At 62.6% G+C, this 22,340-nt stretch overlaps 4 protein-coding genes across 4 annotated transcripts; all 4 read left to right on the top strand.

Moving 5' to 3' along the window:
• Window positions 1-779: 779 nt before the first annotated feature.
• On the top strand, window positions 780-3,771 carry RAB33A (RAB33A, member RAS oncogene family). Its single transcript, XM_005527361.3, has 2 exons — window positions 780-1,004; window positions 3,273-3,771. Exons 1-2 carry the CDS (start codon window positions 780-782, stop codon window positions 3,729-3,731), a joined length of 684 nt encoding a protein of 227 aa, XP_005527418.1. The 3' UTR covers window positions 3,732-3,771.
• Window positions 3,772-4,052: 281 nt separating this feature from the next.
• RBMX2 (RNA binding motif protein X-linked 2) lies at window positions 4,053-6,249 on the top strand. Its single transcript, XM_014256511.2, has 6 exons — window positions 4,053-4,079; window positions 4,179-4,294; window positions 4,368-4,419; window positions 4,488-4,617; window positions 4,703-4,883; window positions 5,409-6,249. The coding sequence occupies exons 1-6, from the start codon at window positions 4,075-4,077 to the stop codon at window positions 5,813-5,815; spliced, it is 891 nt and encodes a 296-aa protein (XP_014111986.1). The 5' UTR covers window positions 4,053-4,074; the 3' UTR covers window positions 5,816-6,249.
• A 427-nt stretch (window positions 6,250-6,676) lies between these two features.
• SLC25A14 (solute carrier family 25 member 14) lies at window positions 6,677-14,548 on the top strand. Its single transcript, XM_005527362.2, has 9 exons — window positions 6,677-6,781; window positions 6,879-7,026; window positions 7,930-8,024; window positions 9,573-9,658; window positions 11,119-11,214; window positions 11,613-11,737; window positions 13,045-13,180; window positions 13,500-13,580; window positions 14,147-14,548. Exons 1-9 carry the CDS (start codon window positions 6,718-6,720, stop codon window positions 14,186-14,188), a joined length of 873 nt encoding a protein of 290 aa, XP_005527419.1. The 5' UTR covers window positions 6,677-6,717; the 3' UTR covers window positions 14,189-14,548.
• A 1,650-nt stretch (window positions 14,549-16,198) lies between these two features.
• GPR119 (G protein-coupled receptor 119) lies at window positions 16,199-17,590 on the top strand. The gene has a single exon (XM_005527495.2). The coding sequence runs from the start codon at window positions 16,352-16,354 to the stop codon at window positions 17,390-17,392; it is 1,041 nt and encodes a 346-aa protein (XP_005527552.1). The 5' UTR covers window positions 16,199-16,351; the 3' UTR covers window positions 17,393-17,590.
• The last annotated feature ends 4,750 nt before the right edge of the window (window positions 17,591-22,340 follow it).

Raw genomic sequence — 22,340 nt, 5'->3', positions numbered from 1 at the left:
GCTCTCCTCTCCTCCTGCCGATTGTCACCCGCTCCCCTCACTCCTGCAGTCCTGTGCATCCTTCCTGCTGCAGCCCCCAGCCCGCGTGCCGTGGGTGCTGGCTCCCCACTGCCCTGTTTCTTGGGGACAGGAGGGTCACATCCCCTTCCCGGGCTCTGTGACACTGCCACACGGGAGCTGCGGCTGCCCAGCTGGACATGGAGGGGCATTGTGTGCCCGTGATCCCTCCGGTGCCGGTGATCCCTCCGGTGCCTGTGATCCCTCCGGTGCCTGTGATCCCACCGGCGGGTGTCGGTGTCCCCGAGGCTGCTCCCGCCTCGCCGTGCCCGGTCCCGGGAGGGGCCAGGCCCGCTGCCCGCAGCCCTGCCGGTCTCCGCCGCTCCGCTGGGGATGCTGAAGGCACCCGGTCTGCGCTCGGAGCCGCGCGGTGCCGGTGCCGGTACGAGGGGCGGGGACTGGCCGTGCCGGTGCCGCTGCCGGTGCCGCTCGGTGGGGCGGGACCGTGCAGTGCCGGAGCCGGTGCGTGGGGCGGAGCCGTGTTGTGCCGGTGCCGGTGCGTGGGGTGGGGCTGTGCCGGTGCCGGTGCCGGTGCCGGTGCGTGGGGCGGAGCCGTGTTGTGCCGGTGCCGCTCCGCGGGGCGGGGACGAGCTGTGCCGGAGCTGGGGCGGGGGGCGGAGACGAGCGGTGCCGGTCCCGGCGCCACTGTACGGGGCCGTGCTGGTGCCCGTGCCGGGCCGCGGGCCCCCAGGGGCCGGGGAGGCGGCGGCGGAGCGGGAGGGATGGCGGCGGGCGGCGGCGGGGGGCGACCGCCGGGCCCCGACCCCGCGCTGGAGCCCTACGTGCAGACCCGCATCTTCAAAATCATCGTGATCGGAGACTCCAACGTGGGCAAGACGTGCCTGACCTTCCGCTTCTGCGGGGGCACCTTCCCCGGCAAGACCGAGGCCACCATCGGCGTGGACTTCCGCGAGAAGACGGTGGAGATCGAGGGGGAGCGCATCAAGGTGGGCCCCGCTCAGCCCCCGGTGGTCTCACACCGGCCCCGGTGGGCCCCGCAGCGGCCCCGACCCGGCCCCGGTCCCCATCCCTGCCTCTTGCCAAGCCCCTCCTGGGGGCTTTTCCTTTCATCCCAGCTGGAGGGAGGGAACAGGGCCAGGGGAGAATTCTCGTCCCCGTGTTGCAGAGATGGCCCTGGAGCAGTCCCTGCTGCCTCGTCAGTATTTCTGGGGTTGCAGAGATCAGCAGGGATGGCTCGGGGTGAGTCACGGCCACCCTGCCATGGGCACAGCTGGATGCTCACAGCACTGGGGTGGCTCCAGCTCCGCACGCCGGACCAGCAGAGGGATGGGGGACAGAGCTCTGTGCCACAGCCAGGGGCTCTGGGGAGGCAGAGGGCGGTGGGCTGGCACACTGGAAGGCTGAGAGCTCACACAGGGCCCTCACACGGGCTCGGCCGCTGTGCCAGCAGGGCTGGAACCTGCTCCCAGCTGTGTCTGGATGAATTTGCTTGTGAAGGCTGGTGTGACACCTGGAAAGGATGATCAGCCCAGACCTGGAGAGCTCTGGCTGGTGTGTCAGAGCAAATCTGCCACTGGTTGGACACCACCGGGGACAGAGTTTGTGCTGCAGCCTGGCCTGCCCAGCTGTGGGGATCAGCACCCACACTCCCTGAGGCTGGAGCTGCAGGAACAAACATCACTGCTGTGCTGACAGATGGCTGATCAAAAGTTGAACTCACAATGAAACCAGAGCTTGTGTTGGTGGCTGAGAGCTTTGGTTGTGCTTCTAGGCTGTCCATGAATGCTTTTCCCTCTCCTCTAGAGGTGCTCGTTGTCCCTGCCCTCCCCAGCTCTGTCCAGCCCCACGGTGCCGCTGTGAGCTGTGGTGCAGGCTGGCATGGAGCCTGTTTGCTGCCACTATCCGGAAAACGTTGCCAGGTTTCCTACCTTTGGATATTATTTGAGCTCCAGTGGGCAGGAGTGGGAGGCAGTGCAGCAAACCGGCCTTTTCCTGGGATTTGTATCCAAGAGAGGAGGTGAGAGGTGGGAGAGGGACCCTCCCTCTCTTGCTCTGCCTGGGAGAGACTGGCCTTGAGAGGACTGAGCAGCAGCTCTGCTTTGCCAGTGTTTTTTGGCTGGAAAGACTCGGAGGCAGGTACTGTCTCCATGGAAATTGCCACTTCCAGGCTACCAAACCCTACCAGGAGAGGCCAGCCTGAGCCCTGGGGCACTCTGCTGGTTAGCAGCGTCCATCCAGGCTCGGTGTCACTGACCAGCACTGTCTACACCCAGACATTCAGCCAGGTCCCAATCCACCTCACTGCTCCTCCAGCCCAGAGGCCTCCTGGCATCTCTGTCACTTGGGTCAGGAAGTTGTCATCGATGGTGTCCTGGAATGTTCTGGATTGCTTGTGCCCTGCTGTGCAGCCCTTCCAGGAGGTGTTGGGGTGGCTGAAGCTCCCTGTGAGAACCAGGGGCTGCAAACACAAGGCTGCTGCTCACTGTCCATGGAGCACCTCATCTCTATAGCAGAGACCCCCTACAATGTCACCTGTGATGTTCTGCTCTTTAATCCTCCCCCATGAGCTCTGCTGGCTCCTCACCCATCCCCACAGAGCTCCCAGCCCTCCCGCTGTGCTCCCACACAAAGAGTGGCTCCCCCTCCTCATTTTCTCTTTTCCTCTGTGAAATCAGCGTTCTCACTCATGGCGTAGGATCTGGTGCACAAATAGACATGGATCTGTTGGAATGAGTCCAGAGGAGGCTGCAAAGATGTTCGGAGGGCTGCAGCCCCTCTGCTCTGAAGCCAGGCTGGCAGAGCAGGGGCTCTTCAGCCTGGAGAAGAGAAGGCTCCGGGGAGACCTTACCCTCTTCCAGTGCATAAAAGGGCTCCAAGAGAGCTGGAGAGGGACTTGGGACAAGGGATGGAGGGACAGGACAATGGCCTTAAGCTGAAGGATGGCAGGTTTAGATTGGATATTGGGAAGAAATTCTTGGCTGTGAGGATGGTGAAGCCCTGGCACAGGTTGCTCAGAGAAGCTGTGGCTGCCTCCTGATCCCTGGAAGTGTCCAAGGCCAGCTTGGACAACAGCCTGGGGTAGTGGGAGGTGTCCCTGCCATCGACAGGGGCTTGGACTGGATGATCTTTAAGTTCCCTTCCAGTGTAAACCATGCTGGGACTCTCTGAAAGCCCGAGAGCAGGAAGCCCTCCCCACGGCCCTGCCAGGGCTCCACACTCCTGTAGCCTCTTTTCTTGTCTGCTTCCCTTCCCAGGTGCAGGTGTGGGACACGGCTGGCCAGGAGAGGTTTCGGAAGAGCATGGTGGAGCACTACTACCGCAACGTGCACGCCGTGGTCTTCGTGTACGACGTGACCAAGATGAGCTCCTTCACCAACCTCAAGACGTGGATCGAGGAGTGCAACGGGCACGCCGTGCCCCCGCTCGTCCCCAGGGTGCTCGTGGGGAACAAGTGTGACTTGAAAGACCTGATCCAGGTGCCATCCAGCCTGGCCCTCAAGTTCGCCGACGCTCACAACATGCTTTTGTTTGAGACCTCGGCCAAGGACCCGCAGGAGAGCCAGAACGTGGACGCGATTTTCATGTGCCTGGTGTGCCGGCTGAAGGCGCAGCGCTCGCTGCCCTGCCGGGACACGGAGGGCTGGCCGGCGCAGCCCCAGCCGCAGCCCCGGCGGCAGGAGGAGGCCGGCGGGAGAGGCTCCTGCCCGTGCTGAGCGGGACCGGCCCGGACCCCAATAAAGGCTCTGACCCCTGCGCTCCGCCTCTTGCTTTGCGTCTCAGCCCGCTCGGCCGGAATCGGCTGTGATCGGCCCGGCTCGGCCGCGATCGGCCCGGCTCGGCAACAGTCGGTTCGGTGCGGCTTGCAGCGCTCGGTTCCAATCGGCCCTATTCGGCCGTGCTCGGGCTATCTCGGTTATTATTAACCAGACTCGGCTACAATCGGCCACGCTCGGCTCTACTCGGCTATAATCGCTCGACTCGGCTGCTCTCGGCTACATGGCCTCGGCTCGGGGCGGGGCGGTGCCGCGCGCAGGCGCAGTGCGCGCCGCCGCCGCCATGAAGTAGGTGTGGGGGTACGGGGGTGAGGCCGGGCCCGGCCCGGCCCGGCCCCGCCGGTGCCGGTACTGACGGTGCCGGCGCTGACGGTGCCTCGTCCGCAGCCCCCTGACGAAGGTGAAGCTGATCAATGAGCTGAACGCGCGGGAGGCGGAGCTGGGCGTGCAGGAGGCGGTGTCGTGGCACGCGGAGTACAAGGACAGCGCTTGGATCTTTGTGGGTACGGGCCGGGCCGGGGGCGGCGGCCGCCGCCGGTGCTGTCGAGCCGCTCCTCCCGTCCCCTCTCCCCGCAGGCGGGCTGCACTACGAGCTGACGGAGGGCGATGTCATCTGCGTGTTCTCGCAGTAAGTGCCGCAGCCCCGGGCGCGCCGCCGCGGGCGCTGCCGGCCGCTGACACCGTGCGGGGCCGCAGGTACGGAGAGATCGTCAACATCAACCTCGTGCGGGACAAGAAGACCGGCAAGTCCAAGGGCTTCTGCTTCCTGTGCTATGAGGACCAGAGAAGCACCATCCTGGCTGTGGATAACTTCAATGGGATCAAGGTAAGTGGAGGCGCCGTGGCTCCCTGAGGGCTGCTCGGGCCGGCCCCGCGGGCCGGGAGCTGCCCGTGACAGCCCGGCCCCGCAGATCAAGGGCCGGACCATCCGCGTGGACCATGTGGCCAACTACCGGCCCCCCAAGGAGTCCGAGGACTGGGATGAGGTGACCAGAGCCCTCCATGCCAAGGGCTGCGGCGTCAAAACGCCACCTCACACCTCGTCCGACTCCCCGTCTGAGGATGAAGATGTGCCCGTGAAAAAGCAGAAAGGTGAGGAGCGTTCCTGGCAGGCTGGGTCCCAGGTGGGAGTGCCCGTGGTAGGGTTTGGGGGCTGGAGTCTGCGTGGAGAGAAGGTTGGAGGAAGAAAAATGGGCACAAAATGAGGGTGGGAACAAGGTGTTGCTACAGAGTGCTGAGGAGATGCTCAAAAATGAGGGAGAAGAAGGAGAGCCAAGAGGGAAGAGTCCTCAGAGGTAATTTCCACAGAGAGGCTCACAATATAACTGAGGAATGAATGGGAGGTTCTCAGCATTCCGAGTGGTGTGGAAATGCCCAGCCTTGCTGGGAAGAACATGATGTGAGTGATAGAGAGAGAAGTGGGATGGCTGCAGCTGGAGGAGCAGAAGTCATGATTGGAAGTGGACTGGGATCTCCCTGATGGGGAAGCAGACTGGGAAATTGGGTGGAATGGGAGAATTTGTAGTGGAGGAAGAGTTGAGATGGTGCCAGGGGAGCCATGGGGAGCGAGGTGCTCCTGGAGTTTGGTGCATCCCAAAATGTGAACCCTAATTCCAGAGAAGCAGCGGAGCAGAGCAGAGCGGTCAAAGTCGAGCCCACAAGCTGGGAAGCGGGTGAGCACGGAGGAGCCCCATCCCAGGATCAGGATCAAGAAGGAGAAGGAGGACCCCGGGTACGAGCGCTACGCTGGCGGGAGCGGCGACAGGAACGCCGGCAGCAGGACGCAGCGGGAGGAGGAGCAGCGGCGGCACCAGCGGCACTCGGACAGGAGAGGGGACAAGAACTGCCACCAGCAGAGGGGCCACAGCGGCTCCTGGGAGGAGCGGGAGAAGAAGGACGAGGCTGGCAGGAGGGGAGATGGGCGCAGCGGTCGGCAAGACGCGTCCCCCAGGGGCAGCAAGTCCCGGGAGCCGCACTCCAGGCACAGGGAGCGGGGCTCTGGCAGAGACTCCGGCCGCTGCTGAGCCCTTTGGGGTGAGGGAGGCCCTGGGCCTGCCCAAACCCGCTCCGAGCTCCTGGGATGCCACGGCTGGACCTTTCACCTGGGAGCTTCCCCTTGCCTCTCATCCCGCCCTGGGCCAGGGCTCTCCACGCTGCCCGTGCTGCTGGCTGGGACAGGGGTTTGTCCTTCGACCAGGGAGGGTGTCAGGTGGAGAAGGCTGGGAGCAGCAGGATGCGCCCCTTCCCTAAATCCCTGGGGCGGTGTCTTCCTCTTGCCCTGGGGGCAGAGGCTGCTGGGTGTCTTGTCTGGCCTCCTGGGACAGGTTTGGGCCCTGTGCCCACCCAGCATCTTCTGGATTCCATGATGTATCCACTGGGCTGCACCGTTGTGTCGGGGTGATTTATCATGGATTTGTTTAAAGGTTTCTTAATAAAAGTTCCTGTGGTGGGAGCAGTGTACCTGTCTGTGGGTCAGGGAGGAGGTGTCACCTGTTTGTCTTACACTGATTTTGGGTTTATTTGGCCAGAGAACCGGGAGTGCTGGAGTGGGGGATTCACGGGGTGGAGAAGAGAGGTGCTTTAGCTGGGTTCGGTTCCTACAACGAGTAATCCTTCCAGTCCGGGTCCGCACCGGTTCCGGAGGGGAGAACCTCCCCCGGAGACACCCGGGGGGATGCGGCGGGGGCAGCCCCTGCGGCTTCCGCGTACCGGCAAGGGCGGTCCCGGTGTCCCGGTCCCGGCGGGGCGGTCCTGGTGTCCCGGTACTGGCGGTCCCGGTGTCCCGGTCCCGGTGTCCCTGTCCCGGCGGGGCGGTCCCGCTGCGGTGCCGCCGGGGCCGGCAGGGGGCGCGCGCGGTGCAGAGCCCGGTTCCGGTGGCGGTTCCGGTTCCGGTCCCGGCCCGGTGGCGGTGTCCGCCCGCCATGCCATGTCCGCGCTCAACTGGAAACCCTTCGTGTATGGCGGGCTCGCCTCCATCGTGGCCGAGTTCGGTGAGGAGCGGGGCCGGGCGGGAGCGCTCCGGGTACCGGTACCGGGAAGCGGCGGGCGCTCAGGCCGCTGTCCCCGCTGTCCCCGCTGTCCCCGCAGGCACGTTCCCCGTGGACCTCACCAAGACGCGGCTGCAGGTGCAGGGGCAGAGCAGCGACGCGCGGTTCCGCGAGGTCCGGTACCGGGGCATGTTCCACGCGCTCTTCCGCATCTGCCGCGAGGAGGGCGGACGGGCCCTGTACTCGGGGTGAGCACCGGGGCCATCCATCCCCACCGGGACACATCCATCCCCACCGGGACACATCCATCCCCACCGGGACACATCCATCCCCACCGGGGCCATCCATCCCCACCGGGACACATCCATCCCCACCGGGACACATCCATCCCCACCGGGACACATCCATCCCCACCGGGACACCACCGTCCGCCGCGGCTCCTCCGCCCGGCCCGGCCCTCCTTTCCCCCAGCCGGGCCTCCCCGGTGCCTGCCCCGGCCCTTCTCCTCCGGCCCGGGAGCTCCCATCGCCTCTGCCGGGCTCCCGCTCTGTGCCGGCATCCCCTCCGCCCGTCCGGGACCTCTCCCGCACCCCGGGACCTCCAACACCCCGGGACCTCTCCCGTACCTCGGGACCTCTCCCGCACCCCGGCATCTCCCCCTGCCTTCCCCGGCTCTCCCCCACGCATCCCGGCTTTTTCCCCTCCGCCCACCCCGGCCCTGCTTCTGTCCCGGTACCCCCTCCCCAGCCCGGGTCCCCTCTTCCCCCTTCTCTCCCGGTGCTCCGCTGTCCCTGCCCATCCCGGCCCCCATTTCCTGCACGCTGCTGCGATCCCCTGGGATCCCTCCCTGCCCCGAGCCCTGAGCGGAGCCTCCCGGTGTTCCCGAGGCCAGGGCTGCGTGGGTGCCATCCCCGGGCGCTGGGGGCTCGTGGGGCTATCCCGGTTATCCCGGTTATCCCCGGTTATCCCGGTTATCCCGGTTATCCCGGTTATCCCCGGTTATCCCGGTTATCCCTGGTTATCCCGGTTATCCCTGGTTATCCCGGTTATCCCGGTTATCCCGGTTATCCCGGTTATCCCGGGCAGAGCTGCGTTTCCCGGCGGGGCGGTGGCCCTGGCCCGCGGGGATGCTCAGGGTCCATCCCCCGCAGGATCGCCCCGGCGCTGCTGAGACAGGCGTCCTACGGCACCATCAAGATCGGGATCTACCAGAGCCTGAAGCGGCTCTTCGTGGATCGCATGGAAGGTCGGTGCTGGGGACGGGCAGCGCGGGCCCCTCCCAGCTCCCCACCTCACACTCCGGGCTGTGTTTTGCTCCTCGTTCCTTGCTCTGTCCTTCCCAGCCCCAGATTCCCACAGGAGTGGAGCTCCATTACTGTGCTGTGCTTTTATTTGCCGGTGAGAGCAAGGATTGGATTTAATCCCCATGGGAACCTCACCGTGCTCTGCGCTGCCTGCAGTCCCTACCCAAACACCTCCCTCCAGCCAGGTTCCTTCATTTCACGGAGTCCTGGGAGAACCACAGAATCATTTAGGTGGGAAAAGACCTCCAAGATTACCAAGTCAAATCTGTGTCTTATGCCCCCCACCTTGTCCCCAGCCCAGAGCTCTGAGTGCCACATCCAGCCCTTCCTTGGACACCTCCAGGGATGGGGACTCCACACCTCCCTGGGCAGCCCCTGCCAATGCCTAACCTTCCTTTCCATGAAGAAATTCCTCCTGATGTCCAAGCTGAGCCTCCCCTGGCACAGCCTGGCACATTCTGGATAGGAATTGTGCAGCTCTGTAGCTCTGGCCCTGACTGCAAAGGTGAGGTTCCACCAGTGCCCGTGCCCTCTGCAGCTCCTGCCAGGGGAGTGGAGCTGCTGTTCCTGAGGGTGAGATTTTCATCCCTGCTGTGACATGAGGGAATGTTGTAGCGCTGTTCCAGCCTGGGAAAGCGGATGGGTGGGCAGAATGCAGCGCAGTAATGATAGGAAGCTGTGCCAGGGCAGGTTTAGGTTGGTATCAGCAGAAGGTTTTGTCCCCCAGAGGGTGCAGGCACTGCCCAGGCTCCCCAGGGAATGGGCACTTCCAGAGCTCCAGGAGTGTTTGTGCAGCGCTCCCAGACACAGGGTGGGATTGTTGGGGTGTCTGTGCAGGGCCAGGGGTTGGACTGGATGATCCTCATGGAACTCTTCCATCTCAGGATCTCCTGTGGCTCTCGAGGTCCTTTCAGGGCTGCTGTCCTGCTCCGGTGGTGCCTCTCCCTGCCTGGCCCCACACCCCCTCGCTGTTCCAGCCCTTTCAGCTGTGCCTGACTGTTTGTCTCCCTGCAGGCCTGGGGCAGCCTGGTGTCCTCTGGGAAGTGGCGTGGTCAGTACCAGCAAAGGCCTGTGCCTTTTCCCAGTGTAACCATCCTCCTAATACTGGGCTTGGAATCTCGGGGCATTCCCTGGCACTAACCACATCTAACTCCCTGCCTGTTCTCGAGCCTCAGCTGGCTCCAGGGCCTGGGGAAACGCTGGGTTGTCCCTCTCTGTCTGCCTCTGTCCTGGCTCATCCCTGCAATGAGGAATCTCAGATAACTGGTCACAATTTTCACGTGTCCCAGGATTTCCTTCTCATCCGTCAGCCCCTCTGGGAGCGCAGTGCTGAGCGTTCCAGCTGCTGCCTCCTGTCCCTGGCAGGTGTTGGACAGACCCTGCCCAGCCCTGCTCCTGCAGCTTCACCGTGTGATTTGGGAGCTGAGCTGCTCTGCACTTGTTCACTGTGCCCCTCCCGTCAGGGTCTGACCTTCTTTCCTTGCTTGCAGATGAAACGTTGCTCCTCAATGTGATCTGTGGGGTGGTCTCGGGGGTCATCTCCTCTGCGCTGGCCAATCCCACAGACGTGCTGAAGGTAAGGGCTGCTCCTGCCTGCCCCTGGGACCTGTGGGAGGAGCAGCTCAGTGCTCCCTGAGCCACCAGCTCTGCTCATTTGGGGTTTTTAATGGATGGGGACCAAAGCCCAGGGTAATTAACAGGTGTTTAAAAACACAGCTCTTAAAAGATCACAGAATCCTGGTACGGTTTGGGTTGGGACAGACATGAAAAGCCATCTCCTTGGGCAGGGACAGCTCCCACTGCACCAGGTTGCTCCAAACCCCATCCAGCTTGGCCTGGAACACTTGCAGGGATGGAGCAGCCACAGCTTCTCTGGGCAGCAAGGACCATGACATCTGTCCTGGTGAGGGGTGGGAGCTGTGGCTCGAGCTGGGCCAGGTGAGCAGGTGGCAGCCAGCTGCTGCTGTCCCTTGGTCACGGTGCTGGCACTGCCTGGAGTGAGCAGAGCCCAGTGGGGCCCTGGGCAGAGACAGCCTGGAGAACTTCCCCATCTTCTCCCTGTGTAGATCCCCCTTCTGGGGCTGCTTCCAGGGGAAAGGCCTTGTCCCTCGTGTCCCTGTGTCCCCACCCTGCTGCTGTCCCTGCCCCCTGCCTGCTGCCATCCTCGTCCTTGTGGTTTGCAGGGAGAGGGACATGGAGAACAGTGTGGGCTCTGAGCTGCTCTGTTCCTTCTTCCAGGAGTTCCATGGAGCTGCTGTCCCTGTGTCTTGGTTTGAAAAGACAGGTGTCTGCTAAGGAAGGCAGGAGCCTCCCTTGAAATGGAAAAAATGTAAACTTCCTCCCTCCAAATTATTATAATTTTGAAATTCAGGGGCTCTCAGGCAAAGATATGGGAGTAGGAATAACAGTTCTTTACTAGGATATATAAATAATAAAAAAAAACCCCTACAACTTAATAGGGAAATGAAAATAAAATACAATAGTAGAAAAAGCACTGCCAGAGCCAGAATCCAGTGTGATACTCTGCTGGGCAGGGTGTCGGTAGCAGTGGGATTAAAAGGTGGCTGCAGCCCTGGAGTGCCAGATGTGGCTCTGGTGAAGCTGTGACCCTGTAGAAGGGGGCAGTTTCCCTCTGAAGGCCCAGGGCTGCTGTAGATGGGTCCTGTTTTCCTCTGGGAATCCACCAGTGGAAAAAAGGCTGCCTGTGGTGTTCCAAAGCTCAGATTGTAGCCAGGTAGGAATGCTTGGCTCCTCCCCCTGGCTGGAGCATCTCCCAGTGGGATGATGGAATTTTCTCAGTCCTGCAGTGAGACCCAGTGGATCATTAAGAGCAGAGATCCCCCTGGAGGGAGGATGGGTCCTGGAAGGGATCAAGAACACTGCCCCAGCTGGTTTTAGCAGCTGGTGATAGAATACATCCCTCTGGTTACACCTTGCATTGCAACCCAAGACACCCCGGTGTCCCCGCCCTGCGGGCAGGTGCTGGTGTCAGGACAGGTGTTGATGGGCTCCTGCTGACTCTTCCCTTCCTTTCAGATCCGAATGCAGGCTCAGGGCAGCTTGTTCCAGGGTGGGATGATCGGCAGCTTCATTGACATCTACCAGCAGGAAGGTACCCGAGGCCTCTGGAGGGTGAGCACCGACTCCCAGAGCCCCCAGCAGCAGCAGGAATGACAGAAGTCTTGGGGAAGCTGCTGCTCTCCTGCTGTTCTGTAGCAAGGAGCACCTGGAGCCCCTCCTGGGGGCTCACACAGCTCTGTGATCCTCCTTAAACCGCTGCTCTTGTGGGGCACAATCTTTCCTGGTGTTGGAATTGGTGAGGGGTGACAGCCTTGTTCCCACTGCTGGTGTTGGGAGCGTGGAGTTAATCCAGCTGGAATGATTCCACTGCCGGGGTGGAGCCATCCTCCTGGGCCTTGGAGCAAAGCTGGGGAGCAGTTGGTGTGCCTGCAGGGAGGCTCCAGGGGAGGCTGTCAGGAGAAGGCCCTGGGGAGGTGGCAGCAGTTGGTGACAGTGTCCCTGCTCCACAGGGAGTTGTCCCCACGGCCCAGCGAGCGGCCATCGTGGTGGGAGTGGAGCTGCCGGTCTACGACATCACCAAGAAGCATCTGATCCTGTCAGGCCTCATGGGGGACACCATCTTTGCCCACTTCGTGTGAGTACCTGCTGCAGGCTTGGAGGGGTGTGAGGGAGAGGAGCCTGGAGGGACTGGGGGGAGACCATCCATGGGGCGAGTGCTCTGGAGCTGCAGGGAGCAGGGTCAGTGCTCCCAGAGCAGGGTCAGTGCTCCCAGAGCAGGGTCAGTGTCCCCAGAGCAGGGTCAGTGTCCCCAGAGCAGGGTCAGTGCTCCCAGAGCAGGGTCAGTGCTCCCAGAGCAGGGTCAGTGCTCCCAGAGCAGGGTCAGTGCTCCCAGAGCAGGGTCAGTGCTCCCAGAGCAGGGTCAGTGTCCCCAGAGCAGGGTCAGTGTCCCCAGAGCAGGGTCAGTGCTCCCAGAGCAGGGTCAGTGTCCCCAGAGCAGGGTCAGTGCTCCCAGAGCAGGGTCAGTGCTCCCAGAGCAGGGTCAGTGCTCCCAGAGCAGGGTCAGTGCTCCCAAAGCGGGGTCAGTGCTCCCAGAGCAGGGTCAGTGTCCCCAGAGCAGGGTCAGTGTCCCCAGAGCAGGGTCAGTGCTCCCAGAGCAGGGTCAGTGCTCCCAGAGCAGGGTCAGTGTCCCCAGAGCAGGGTCAGTGCTCCCAGAGCAGGGTCAGTGCTCCCAGAGCAGGGTCAGTGTCCCCAGAGCAGGGTCAGTGTCCCCAGAGCAGGGTCAGTGTCCCCAGAGCGGGGTCAGTGCTCCCAAAGTGGGGTCAGTGCCCCCACAGGATCTGCTGTGTCAGGTGGAACAGCTCAGTCAGCAGCAGGTATGGAATCATTAAGGTTGGGTAAGACCTCCAAGGCCACTGAGTCCAGCCATTCCCCCTGCACTGCCAAGGCCACCACGAATCCATCTCCACATCCCAGAGACCTCCCTGGGGAAGGAGCTGGCAGAAACCCTTTGGTGACATGAAATGCCAGCTTGGTTCCAGCTGGCTGATGACAGAAATGCTGCTGCCCCACATCTGTGCCCTGCTGTGAACCAGGCAGCTCTGTGATCCTTCCTGGTGTCTTTGCTCTTCCTCCCTCCTTCCCAAAGCAGTGTTTGCTCTGCTGGGAGGGATGTGCAGTCCCAGGGGGTGCCTTCAGGTGTGAGTCACTGGGAGCCTTGCAGGGCTGCTGTGCCCTGTGGAGCCAGCTGTGGGCTCAGCTGAGGCTCTGGGTTAGCTGAGCTGAGCTTTTCCCTCCCAGCGGGGCCCTGTGGCCGGCCAGGTCCTGCCAGCGAGGAGCAGGTGGTGCAGCTCAGTCCATGGCTGAAGGCCTTTGCTGAAGGCCAGGGGAGGTGTTGGGTGCCTGTGGGAGCGGGAGTGGCCGTGCCTGACGCGGTGTGTGCAGTTCCAGCTTCACGTGCGGGCTGGCGGGGGCCATCGCCTCCAACCCCGTGGACGTGGTGCGGACGCGGATGATGAACCAGCGCGCCATCGTGGGCAGCACCGAGCTCTACAAGGGCACCCTGGATGGCCTCGTCAAGGTGAGGGGACAGCCCTGTCCTGGGAGGCTGGCCAGGTCCCAGCACCACGCCGCGGGGAGCCCTGGGATCCTGGTGACACAATGTGACATCAGTGAGACGGGAGAGGGCCCAGAGTCGCTTCCCTGAGGCTGCTGAGCATCCTCCCAGCCTCCTGGGACAAGATTTAGGCCATGATGCGGTTAGGTGGGTTCAGAGACTGCAGGTGATGCTTCACACACCTGCACGGGTCTGGGCAGGGTTAGCATGGCACACGTGGCACCGGGGAGGTGGCAGGGCATGGGCCTGGCCTGTCTCCTCACCCATTTGTGTCTGTCCCCAGACGTGGAAGAGCGAGGGCTTCTTTGCACTCTACAAAGGCTTCTGGCCCAACTGGCTGCGTCTGGGTCCCTGGAACATCATCGTATCCTAGCCTGGTGGAGCAGGACACGGGGAGAGCCCAGCTGGGATGGGCAGGGCAGGGCTGACACCCCTGGGGGCACAGGGGTGCCCCAGTGGGCACTGCTGATGGTTCCTGTAGAGCCTCTGAGGCCTTGGCTGGGACCTTGCCTGGCCTGGGCTGCAGGGGATTCCTGGATCAGCTCCTGTTTGGGAGGGAACTGTGGGGAACTGCTGCTGACTGTGCGGGACCAGTGCTGCTGTGTGCTGAGCCACACCACACACTGCCTGCTGAAACTGGGTGGGGAATTCACTGCAGAGAGCTCCCAGCCTGGGCTCGGAGCCACTTCCCTCTCCCAGCGGTCTGGGCCAGGCTGGGTTTGCCCTGGGTGCATCTCCCCGCTCTTGGCTGTGCCCCAGCTCCCTTCTGCCTGGGCAGGTCAGGCTGTGCTGCCTGGACAGCGCAGGGAGCTCCACGGCTGCCTTTAAGGAGCTCCCTGTGTGGGTGTCCAGCCCAGCTGAATGCTCTGCCCACCCTGCCAGGCAGCTGCCTCACATCTGTCCCACATCTGTCCTTGACTCTCCCTTCAGTTTTTTATCACATACGAGCAGTTGAAGCGCCTCCCCTTCTGAGAGCTGCCTTCATCTCACCAGAGTCATCCTCGGGGCTGGCAGCAGAGCTGTGCTGCCGCCTCCCCCTCCATCCCACCGTCCCCATGTCGTGGTGTTTGGTCCCTGTGGGCTGGGCTGTCCCCACATGCATGGTCCCTGGAGCAGCCGGGAGCTGCGCGATTCCCACCGGAGGTGTCCGCGTGCCCGGGCCTGCAGGAATATCTTCTGTGAAGATCTGTGCATTCAGTGGCCTTTGGGGCACTGTGGCTGGCAGGTGTGGGTGTCCTCCCGTGCCCCTGGGGCGAGGCTGGGGCCCAGGAAGGTGCCATTATCATGTTTCTTGCAGAACTTGTGACTTCATTAAATTATTTATTGACTGGATGTCTCGAGTTTGGGTCTTGTTTGGACTCTCTCCAGCATCGGGGGAAAGGCTCCCCCACACATCTCCTTTGGCAAACAGAGGGTGTGGGACGGCAGCAGAGCCCTTCCCGTGGCTGCTGCAGTGCAGAGCCCCGAGTGTTCCTGAGCCCTGCCAGCCCTGGGCTGCAGGCAGAGCCCCCCATGCCCTCCCTCCTGCCACACCCGGCCTCTCCCCAGTTACTGTTTGACAGGAACGCTCAGTCCTGCCCCTGGAATTCCTGGCAGCTTGGATTTTTCCAGCTCACGGGGCAGAAGAGGCTTGTGACGCTTTGTGTAGGGGCTGGAGCTGTGACTGTGAAGGTCACCCCTACCCCGGGAGGTGTGAGGGGTGTTGTGGGATTCCCTGGCACGAGGATGCAGAGGCTCTGCTTTCAGGAATTTCTTTGTTACCAGTTACTTTTGGGTAAATACACCCGTGGCTAGCAAAGTGAGTGAGTGTGGACATGGAATCGTTATTTTTGCTGTTGGTAGCACTTGCTAGATTTCCCTGGAAGTATCACGGCAAAGTTCACCCAGCTCCCGCAGGAGTGAGGTCAGTCAATGATGGCCAAGGTGTCTCTGGATCCCACCCATTCCAGGGAGCCTGGAGCCAGCCTGGTGTTCCCGGGCATCCAAAGGGCTGTGCAGGGGGAGCCCCAGGACAGAGAGAGGCTCTTTGGGACGGCAGCCGGTTCCTTCTGCCTGGATCCATCCGTGGGCAGAGGACACCGGCTCCTGGAGGGCCTGGCTGCCTCCTGCCTGCATCCCAGCCCTCCCTGCAGGTCCCAGCAATTCCTGGGTTCCAGCCTCCCCGAGGATGCCCTGGGCTCCCTGTTGTGCCTGCCAGGGGCACTGCAGGTTCCCAGCTGTGGCTGCTGCTTTCCCAGGCTGGCAGAAGTTTCTGTGTGTGAGCACACATCCCTTGGCAGTGCCTTCCCCCTCGGTGACCAGGTCACCGTCAGGGCTGCTGCTCCAGCAGGGTGTCAGTGGTGTTCCCTCGGTCCCAGCAGCAAGAAGCTGTCCTGGGTCTGGCAGTGACCCCCAGGAGCTGTGCTGGACACTGGGAACTCTCTGTGCTCGTCCCCATTCCCAGCCCCTGTGTGTGAGCAGGCACTGCTCTGCTCCAGCCCCTGGGGGGGACGGCCACCGCCCCATGTGCCACCGTGGCAGCTTCCTGCCCAGGTGCTCCCTGCTCACCCCTGCTCCAGGGTTGTCTGGAAACGTGGCTGGAGGGGAGGGACCTCGGCGGGCACAGCAGCCAGTCCAGCAGTCCCTGCTGCGGGCAGCTGCTGGCAGAGCTCTGCTTCCCCCAGGGACACCCCTGATCCCCAGGGACACCCCTGATCCCCAGAGACACCCCTGATCCCCAGGGACACCCCTGATCCCCAGAGACACCCCTGATCCCCAGGGACACCTCTGATCCCCAGAGACACCTCTGATCCCCAGAGACACCCCTGATCCCCAGGGACACCCCTGATCCCCAGGGACACCCCTGATCCCCAGAGACACCCCTGCTTCCTCCAGGGACACCCCTGATCCCCAGGGACTGCTGCTCCCAGATTCCTGCTGCTCCCAGATTCCTGCTGTTCCCAGATTCCTGCTGTTCCCAGATTCCTGCTGTTCCCGGATTCCTGCTGCTCCCAGATTCCTGCTGTTCCCAGATTCCTGCTGCTCCCAGATTCCTGCTGTTCCCGGATTTCTGCTGCTCCTGGATTCCTGCTGCTCCCCAGGCTCTGAGGAGCTGCACCTGCCGAGTTTCATCCGCAGAGAGGCCCCAGGTGAGTGATGGCTGAGGATGCTGTTGGGGACACACCGTCCCAGTGGTGTGTCTCACAGAAGGCAACCACGGCCAGCTGGGCTCTGGGAGCCATCCTGGCAGCGCTGGCCTCGCTCATCATCGCTGCCAACGTGCTGGTGGCCATCGTCCTGCTCTGCCACATCCAGAAGAGCGGCTCCAAGGGGCTCTGCTTCGTCCTCAACCTTGCCTTGGCGGATGCCATGGTTGGCTTCACGGTCATGGGCCTGGCCATGGATGAGCTTTCCCAGCCCTTTCATCCTTCCCAGAACTTTTGCATCCTGAGAATGGCTTTTGTGACCTCTTCCTCCGCTGCCTCCATCCTGTCCCTGATCCTGGTGGCCTGTGACAGGCACCTGGCCATCCGGAAGCCTTTCCACTATTTCCAGCTGGTGACGGGCCTGCGGGTCGGGGTGTGCCTGGTGGGGCTCTGGCTGGTGGCCGCCACCGTCGGCTTCCTCCCGGTCTTCATCCCGCGCTTCCAGAGGGTCAACAACCATTGGAAATGCTCCTTCTTCAACGTCTTCCAGCCTTCCTACATGCTCACCATGTTCTGCTTCGGCTTCTTCCCCGCGCTCTTCCTCTTCCTCTACCTCTACTGCGACATGCTGAAAATCGCCTCGGTGCACGTGCAGCACATCCTGGAGGTGGAGCAGGCGGGGCTGGGGGGCGGCTGTCCCCCACCCCGTGCCACCAGTGACATGAAGGCCATGCGCACGGTGGCCTTGCTCATCGGCTGCTTCACCCTCTCCTGGCTGCCCTTCTTCATCACCGGCGTGGTGCAGATGGTCTGCTCCGAGTGCTTCCCCTACAAAGTCATCGAGAACTTCTTCTGGCTGCTGGGGCTGGGCAACTCCCTCCTGAACCCGCTGCTCTATTCCTACTGGCAGAGGGACGTGCAGCTCCAGCTGTCCCGGCTGGCTGCAGGTGTGAAGAGGAGGCTCCTGCTCCACCTGGGCAGCGGCCGCTGTTTCCCTGGCAGAGACACCAAGGCTCTTCCTGCCGTGTCCTGCCGGGAGCTCCAGGACTGACTCGGTAAGGAGCGGCTGTCTCTGGCTTCCCAGCTCCCCTCCTGCATTGTGCCCACGAGCTGGGGGCCTGCCAGCTGTGAAAGGGATCACGGATGGGTGGCACCGGTCCGAGTGTTAATGTCCAGCCCCCAGCCCGGCTGGATTCCAGCCTGCCCAGTGCCCCCCATCCCCCAGCACAGCTGGATTCCAGCCTGCCCAGTGCCCCCAGTACAGCCGGATTCCAGCCTGCCCAGTGCCCCCAGCCCAGCTGGATTCCAGCCTGCCCAGTGCCCCCAGCCCAGCTGGATTCCAGCCTGCCCAGTGCCCCCAGTACAGCTGGATTCCAGCCTGCCCAGTGCCCCCAGTACAGCCGGATTCCAGCCTGCCCAGTGCCCCCAGTACAGCCGGATTCCAGCCTGCCCTGGGCAGGGGTGACAGGGGTGGGTTTGGGCCTGGGGGACAGCCAGGGCTGGCCAGTGGCCATGCCTGTGTGGGCCAGGACAGGGGGGCAGCCCCAGGGCAGGGACAGCTGGGCTCTGCTGTGCTGTTTACCCAGGCTGTAAAGTGAGTCAATGAGTAACTGGCTGAGCAAGGAGAGGGAGGGCTGGCTGCCTCAGAGATCCCCACGAAGGAGAGCTGCTGTGCCCCAGCCGGGATTTGGGACTGGAAGGGTCCCTGCACACCCAGTCTGCCCGTGGGACCCCCCTGTGCTGCTCAGATGGCTGCCCCTGCTGTAGTGATGCTTCATTGCTTCTCATAGAATCATTTCCTTTCATCCACACGGCAAGAAAATAAATCTTCCCTTAGAAGAGGTTTATTTGCTAAAAAAGTATGCTGCTCTGAAATGAGGGTGCTCTGCGTGAAACAGCAGCTGTTCCCACCTCTGTCCTCGCCCCACTGGCAGACACAAAGGCTCAGGGCTGTATCCACTCACATCCAGAACGTGCCATGGAGCCAAGGCCTTCACAGTCCTAGAGAAAGAGGCAACAATGGAAGTGTCTTTAAAAGACCCCAAACAAGAGGCCGTGTGTGGCATCCCCCTCGGCCTGGGAGCGGGTCCCACACGGCAGACACCGCTCCTGGCTGTGCCACATGGCTGGACCTGGGGGAAGGCAGGCTGGGCAGGCTGGCTCTGGGGGCTCTGGAGGTTCTGGGGGTTCTGGGGGCTCTGGAGGTTCTGGGGGCTCTGGAGGTTCTGGGGGTTCAGGGGGCTCTGGGGGCTCTGCGGGTTGAGGGGGCTCGGGGGGTTCTGGGGGTTCTGGGGGTTCTGGGAGCTCTGGAGGTTCTGGGCGTTCAGGGGGCACTGGGGGCTCTGGGGGGTCAGGGGGCTCTGGAGGGTCTGGGGGTTCAGGGGGCTCTGGAGGCTCTGGGGGCTCTGGAGGTTCTGGGGGCTCTGGAGGTTCTGGGGGCTCTGGGGGCTCTGGGGGCTCTGGGGGTGCAGGGGGCTCTGGAGGTTCTGGGGGCTCTGGGGGCTCTGGGGGCTCTGGGGGTTCAGGGGGCTCTGGGGGTTCTGGGGGCTCTGGAGGTTCTGGGGGTTCAGGGGGCTCTGGGGGCTCTGGGGGTTCAGGGGGCTCTGGAGGTTCTGGGGGTTCAGGGGGCTCTGGGGGTTCTGGGGGCTCTGGGGGTTCTGGGGGCTCTGGGGGCTCTGGGGGTTCAGGGTGCAGCCTGCCTCAGCTCTGGGCTCAGCCCATCATCTCCCTGCACCGGGGATTTGCTGCCGGTTCTTGGTGACACCTGAGCTCTGCCGGCTGTGGCTTCGATCATCCTCATCCTCGCCGAGCCTCTGCTCCCCTGCAGCAGACCTCAGCAGGAACAGGAACACCTCGGACATGGGCCTTGTGCTGCCTCCCGAGCTTTCTGACTGCCAGCTCTGCTGCCAGTCCATCACTGAACCGGCCAGGCTGCAGCTCTGGATCTGCGTGAGGAGCAGAGCCCTGGCTGTGCAGGAACCCTGGCTGTGCAGGATCAGAGTGTGCAGGATCAGACTGTGCAGGATCAGACTGTGCAGGATCAGAACTGTGCAGGATCAGACTGTGCAGGATCAGGGCTGTGCAGGATCAGACTGTGCAGGATCAGAGTGTGCAGGATCAGACTGTGCAGGATCAGGCTGTGCAGGATCAGACTGTGCAGGATCAGAACTGTGCAGGATCAGGGCTGTGCAGGATCAGACTGTGCAGGATCAGACTGTGCAGGATCAGACTGTGCAGGATCAGACTGTGCAGGATCAGGGCTGTGCAGGATCAGGGCTGTGCAGGATCAGACTGTGCAGGATCAGGCTGTGCAGGATCAGACTGTGCAGGATCAGAACTGTGCAGGAACCCTGGCTGTGCAGGATCAGAGTGTGCAGGATCAGACTGTGCAGGATCAGACTGTGCAGGATCAGACTGTGCAGGATCAGACTGTGCAGGATCAGAGTGTGCAGGATCAGACTGTGCAGGATCAGACTGTGCAGGATCAGGCTGTGCAGGATCAGACTGTGCAGGATCAGAACTGTGCAGGAACCCTGGCTGTGCAGGATCAGAACTGTGCAGGATCAGGGCTGTGCAGGATCAGACTGTGCAGGATCAGAGTGTGCAGGATCAGGGCTGTGCAGGATCAGACTGTGCAGGATCAGACTGTGCAGGATCAGGCTGTGCAGGATCAGAACTGTGCAGGATCAGGGCTGTGCAGGATCAGACTGTGCAGGATCAGAACTGTGCAGGATCAGGGCTGTGCAGGATCAGACTGTGCAGGATCAGGGCTGTGCAGGATCAGGGCTGTGCAGGATCAGACTGTGCAGGATCAGAGTGTGCAGGATCAGGGCTGTGCAGGATCAGAGTGTGCAGGATCAGACTGTGCAGGATCAGACTGTGCAGGATCAGGGCTGTGCAGGATCAGACTGTGCAGGATCAGGGCTGTGCAGGATCAGACTGTGCAGGATCAGAACTGTGCAGGATCAGGGCTGTGCAGGATCAGAGTGTGCAGGATCAGAGTGTGCAGGATCAGGCTGTGCAGGATCAGACTGTGCAGGATCAGGGCTGTGCAGGATCAGAGTGTGCAGGATCAGAGTGTGCAGGATCAGAGTGTGCAGGATCAGACTGTGCAGGATCAGACTGTGCAGGATCAGGACTGTGCAGGATCAGACTGTGCAGGATCAGGCTGTGCAGGATCAGGCTGTGCAGGATCAGGCTGTGCAGGATCAGACTGTGCAGGATCAGAGTGTGCAGGATCAGACTGTGCAGGATCAGACTGTGCAGGATCAGAGTGTGCAGGATCAGGGCTGTGCAGGATCAGACTGTGCAGGATCAGACTGTGCAGGATCAGACTGTGCAGGATCAGGGCTGTGCAGGATCAGACTGTGCAGGATCAGGGCTGTGCAGGATCAGACTGTGCAGGATCAGAACTGTGCAGGATCAGGGCTGTGCAGGATCAGAGTGTGCAGGATCAGAGTGTGCAGGATCAGGCTGTGCAGGATCAGACTGTGCAGGATCAGGGCTGTGCAGGATCAGAGTGTGCAGGATCAGAGTGTGCAGGATCAGACTGTGCAGGATCAGAGTGTGCAGGATCAGACTGTGCAGGATCAGAGTGTGCAGGATCAGACTGTGCAGGATCAGAGTGTGCAGGATCAGACTGTGCAGGATCAGGCTGTGCAGGATCAGACTGTGCAGGATCAGACTGTGCAGGATCAGAGTGTGCAGGATCAGACTGTGCAGGATCAGACTGTGCAGGATCAGGACTGTGCAGGATCAGACTGTGCAGGATCAGGCTGTGCAGGATCAGGCTGTGCAGGATCAGAGTGTGCAGGATCAGACTGTGCAGGATCAGACTGTGCAGGATCAGAGTGTGCAGGATCAGGACTGTGCAGGATCAGAGTGTGCAGGATCAGACTGTGCAGGATCAGGACTGTGCAGGATCAGGACTGTGCAGGATCAGAGTGTGCAGGATCAGACTGTGCAGGATCAGACTGTGCAGGATCAGAGTGTGCAGGATCCCTGGCTGTTCAGGATCAGGGCTCAGGCAGCCTCCTCAGCACCATGAACGCACTGCAGCAGCTTGGATGGGAGAGGGGACACCTCCAGCACTAAAAGGCACCCTACAAGAGAGATGGAGAATGTGGACTTTGAACAAGAGTCTGCAGTGATGGGACAAGGGGGAATGGCTTCCCAGTGTCAGCAGGCAGGGCTGGATGGGATATGGGGCAGGAATTGCTCCCTGGCAGGGTGGGCAGGCCCTGGCACAGGTGCCCAGAGCAGCTGGGGCTGCCCCTGGATCCCTGGCAGTGCCCAAGGCCAGGCTGGTGTTGGGAGCAGCCTGGGATGATGACAGAGGGTTGGAATGGGGTGGGCTTTAAGGTCCCTTCCAGTCCAAACCATTCTGGTATTGTCACACTGTGCAGGCTGGGGACAAGGTGCAGCTGGAGGCACAAGTCCCTTTCTGGGTCTCTCACTGGCGCTGCCCCCTCTCCTCCCGGTGCGAGCCCAGGGCCGGGGCGAGCTCACAGGCTGGCACAGCTGGGGCTCCGGCCCCGCATTCACCTCCAGACCCTGCTGCGGTTCCCTGGGGCGGCAGCCGCTCCCGGTGAGGCCGGGCCTGCTCCCGTCCCTCCCCCGGGAGCCGCGGGGACCGAGCCCCGCCCGCGGGAGCGGCCGGAGCGGGAGCGCGGCCGGGGGACGGAGCCGTCCTGCCGCACACGGGGACCGGGAACGATGGAGAGCGCCCGCCCCACCGCTGTCCTGCGCTGAATAAACGCCTTTGTGCCCGGCCGGTCTCTGCTCCGCTACCGGGGGCTCGGGGCGGCACCGGGGGCGGCACCGGGGGCGGCTCTGCCCGAGGCCGGGGAGCAGCAGCGGCCGCGGGGGGCGAGCACAGAACCGGGGAGGGGGAAAGGAGGGCGAGAGCAGCAGAGCCGCGCCTGCTGCTCTGTCCCGGTGGGACGGTCCCGGTGGGATGGTTCCGGTCCCGGTGGGATGGTTCCGGTCCCGGGGGTGTG

The sequence above is a fragment of the Pseudopodoces humilis genome, chromosome 15, assembly GCF_049639895.1.
Source record: "Pseudopodoces humilis isolate 2021_Gansu_Grassland_sample_001 chromosome 15, ASM4963989v1, whole genome shotgun sequence".
NCBI lineage: Eukaryota > Metazoa > Chordata > Aves > Passeriformes > Paridae > Pseudopodoces > Pseudopodoces humilis.
The sequence above is the reverse complement of the archived record's forward strand: the minus strand, read 5'-3'. Positions and strand labels throughout refer to the sequence as shown.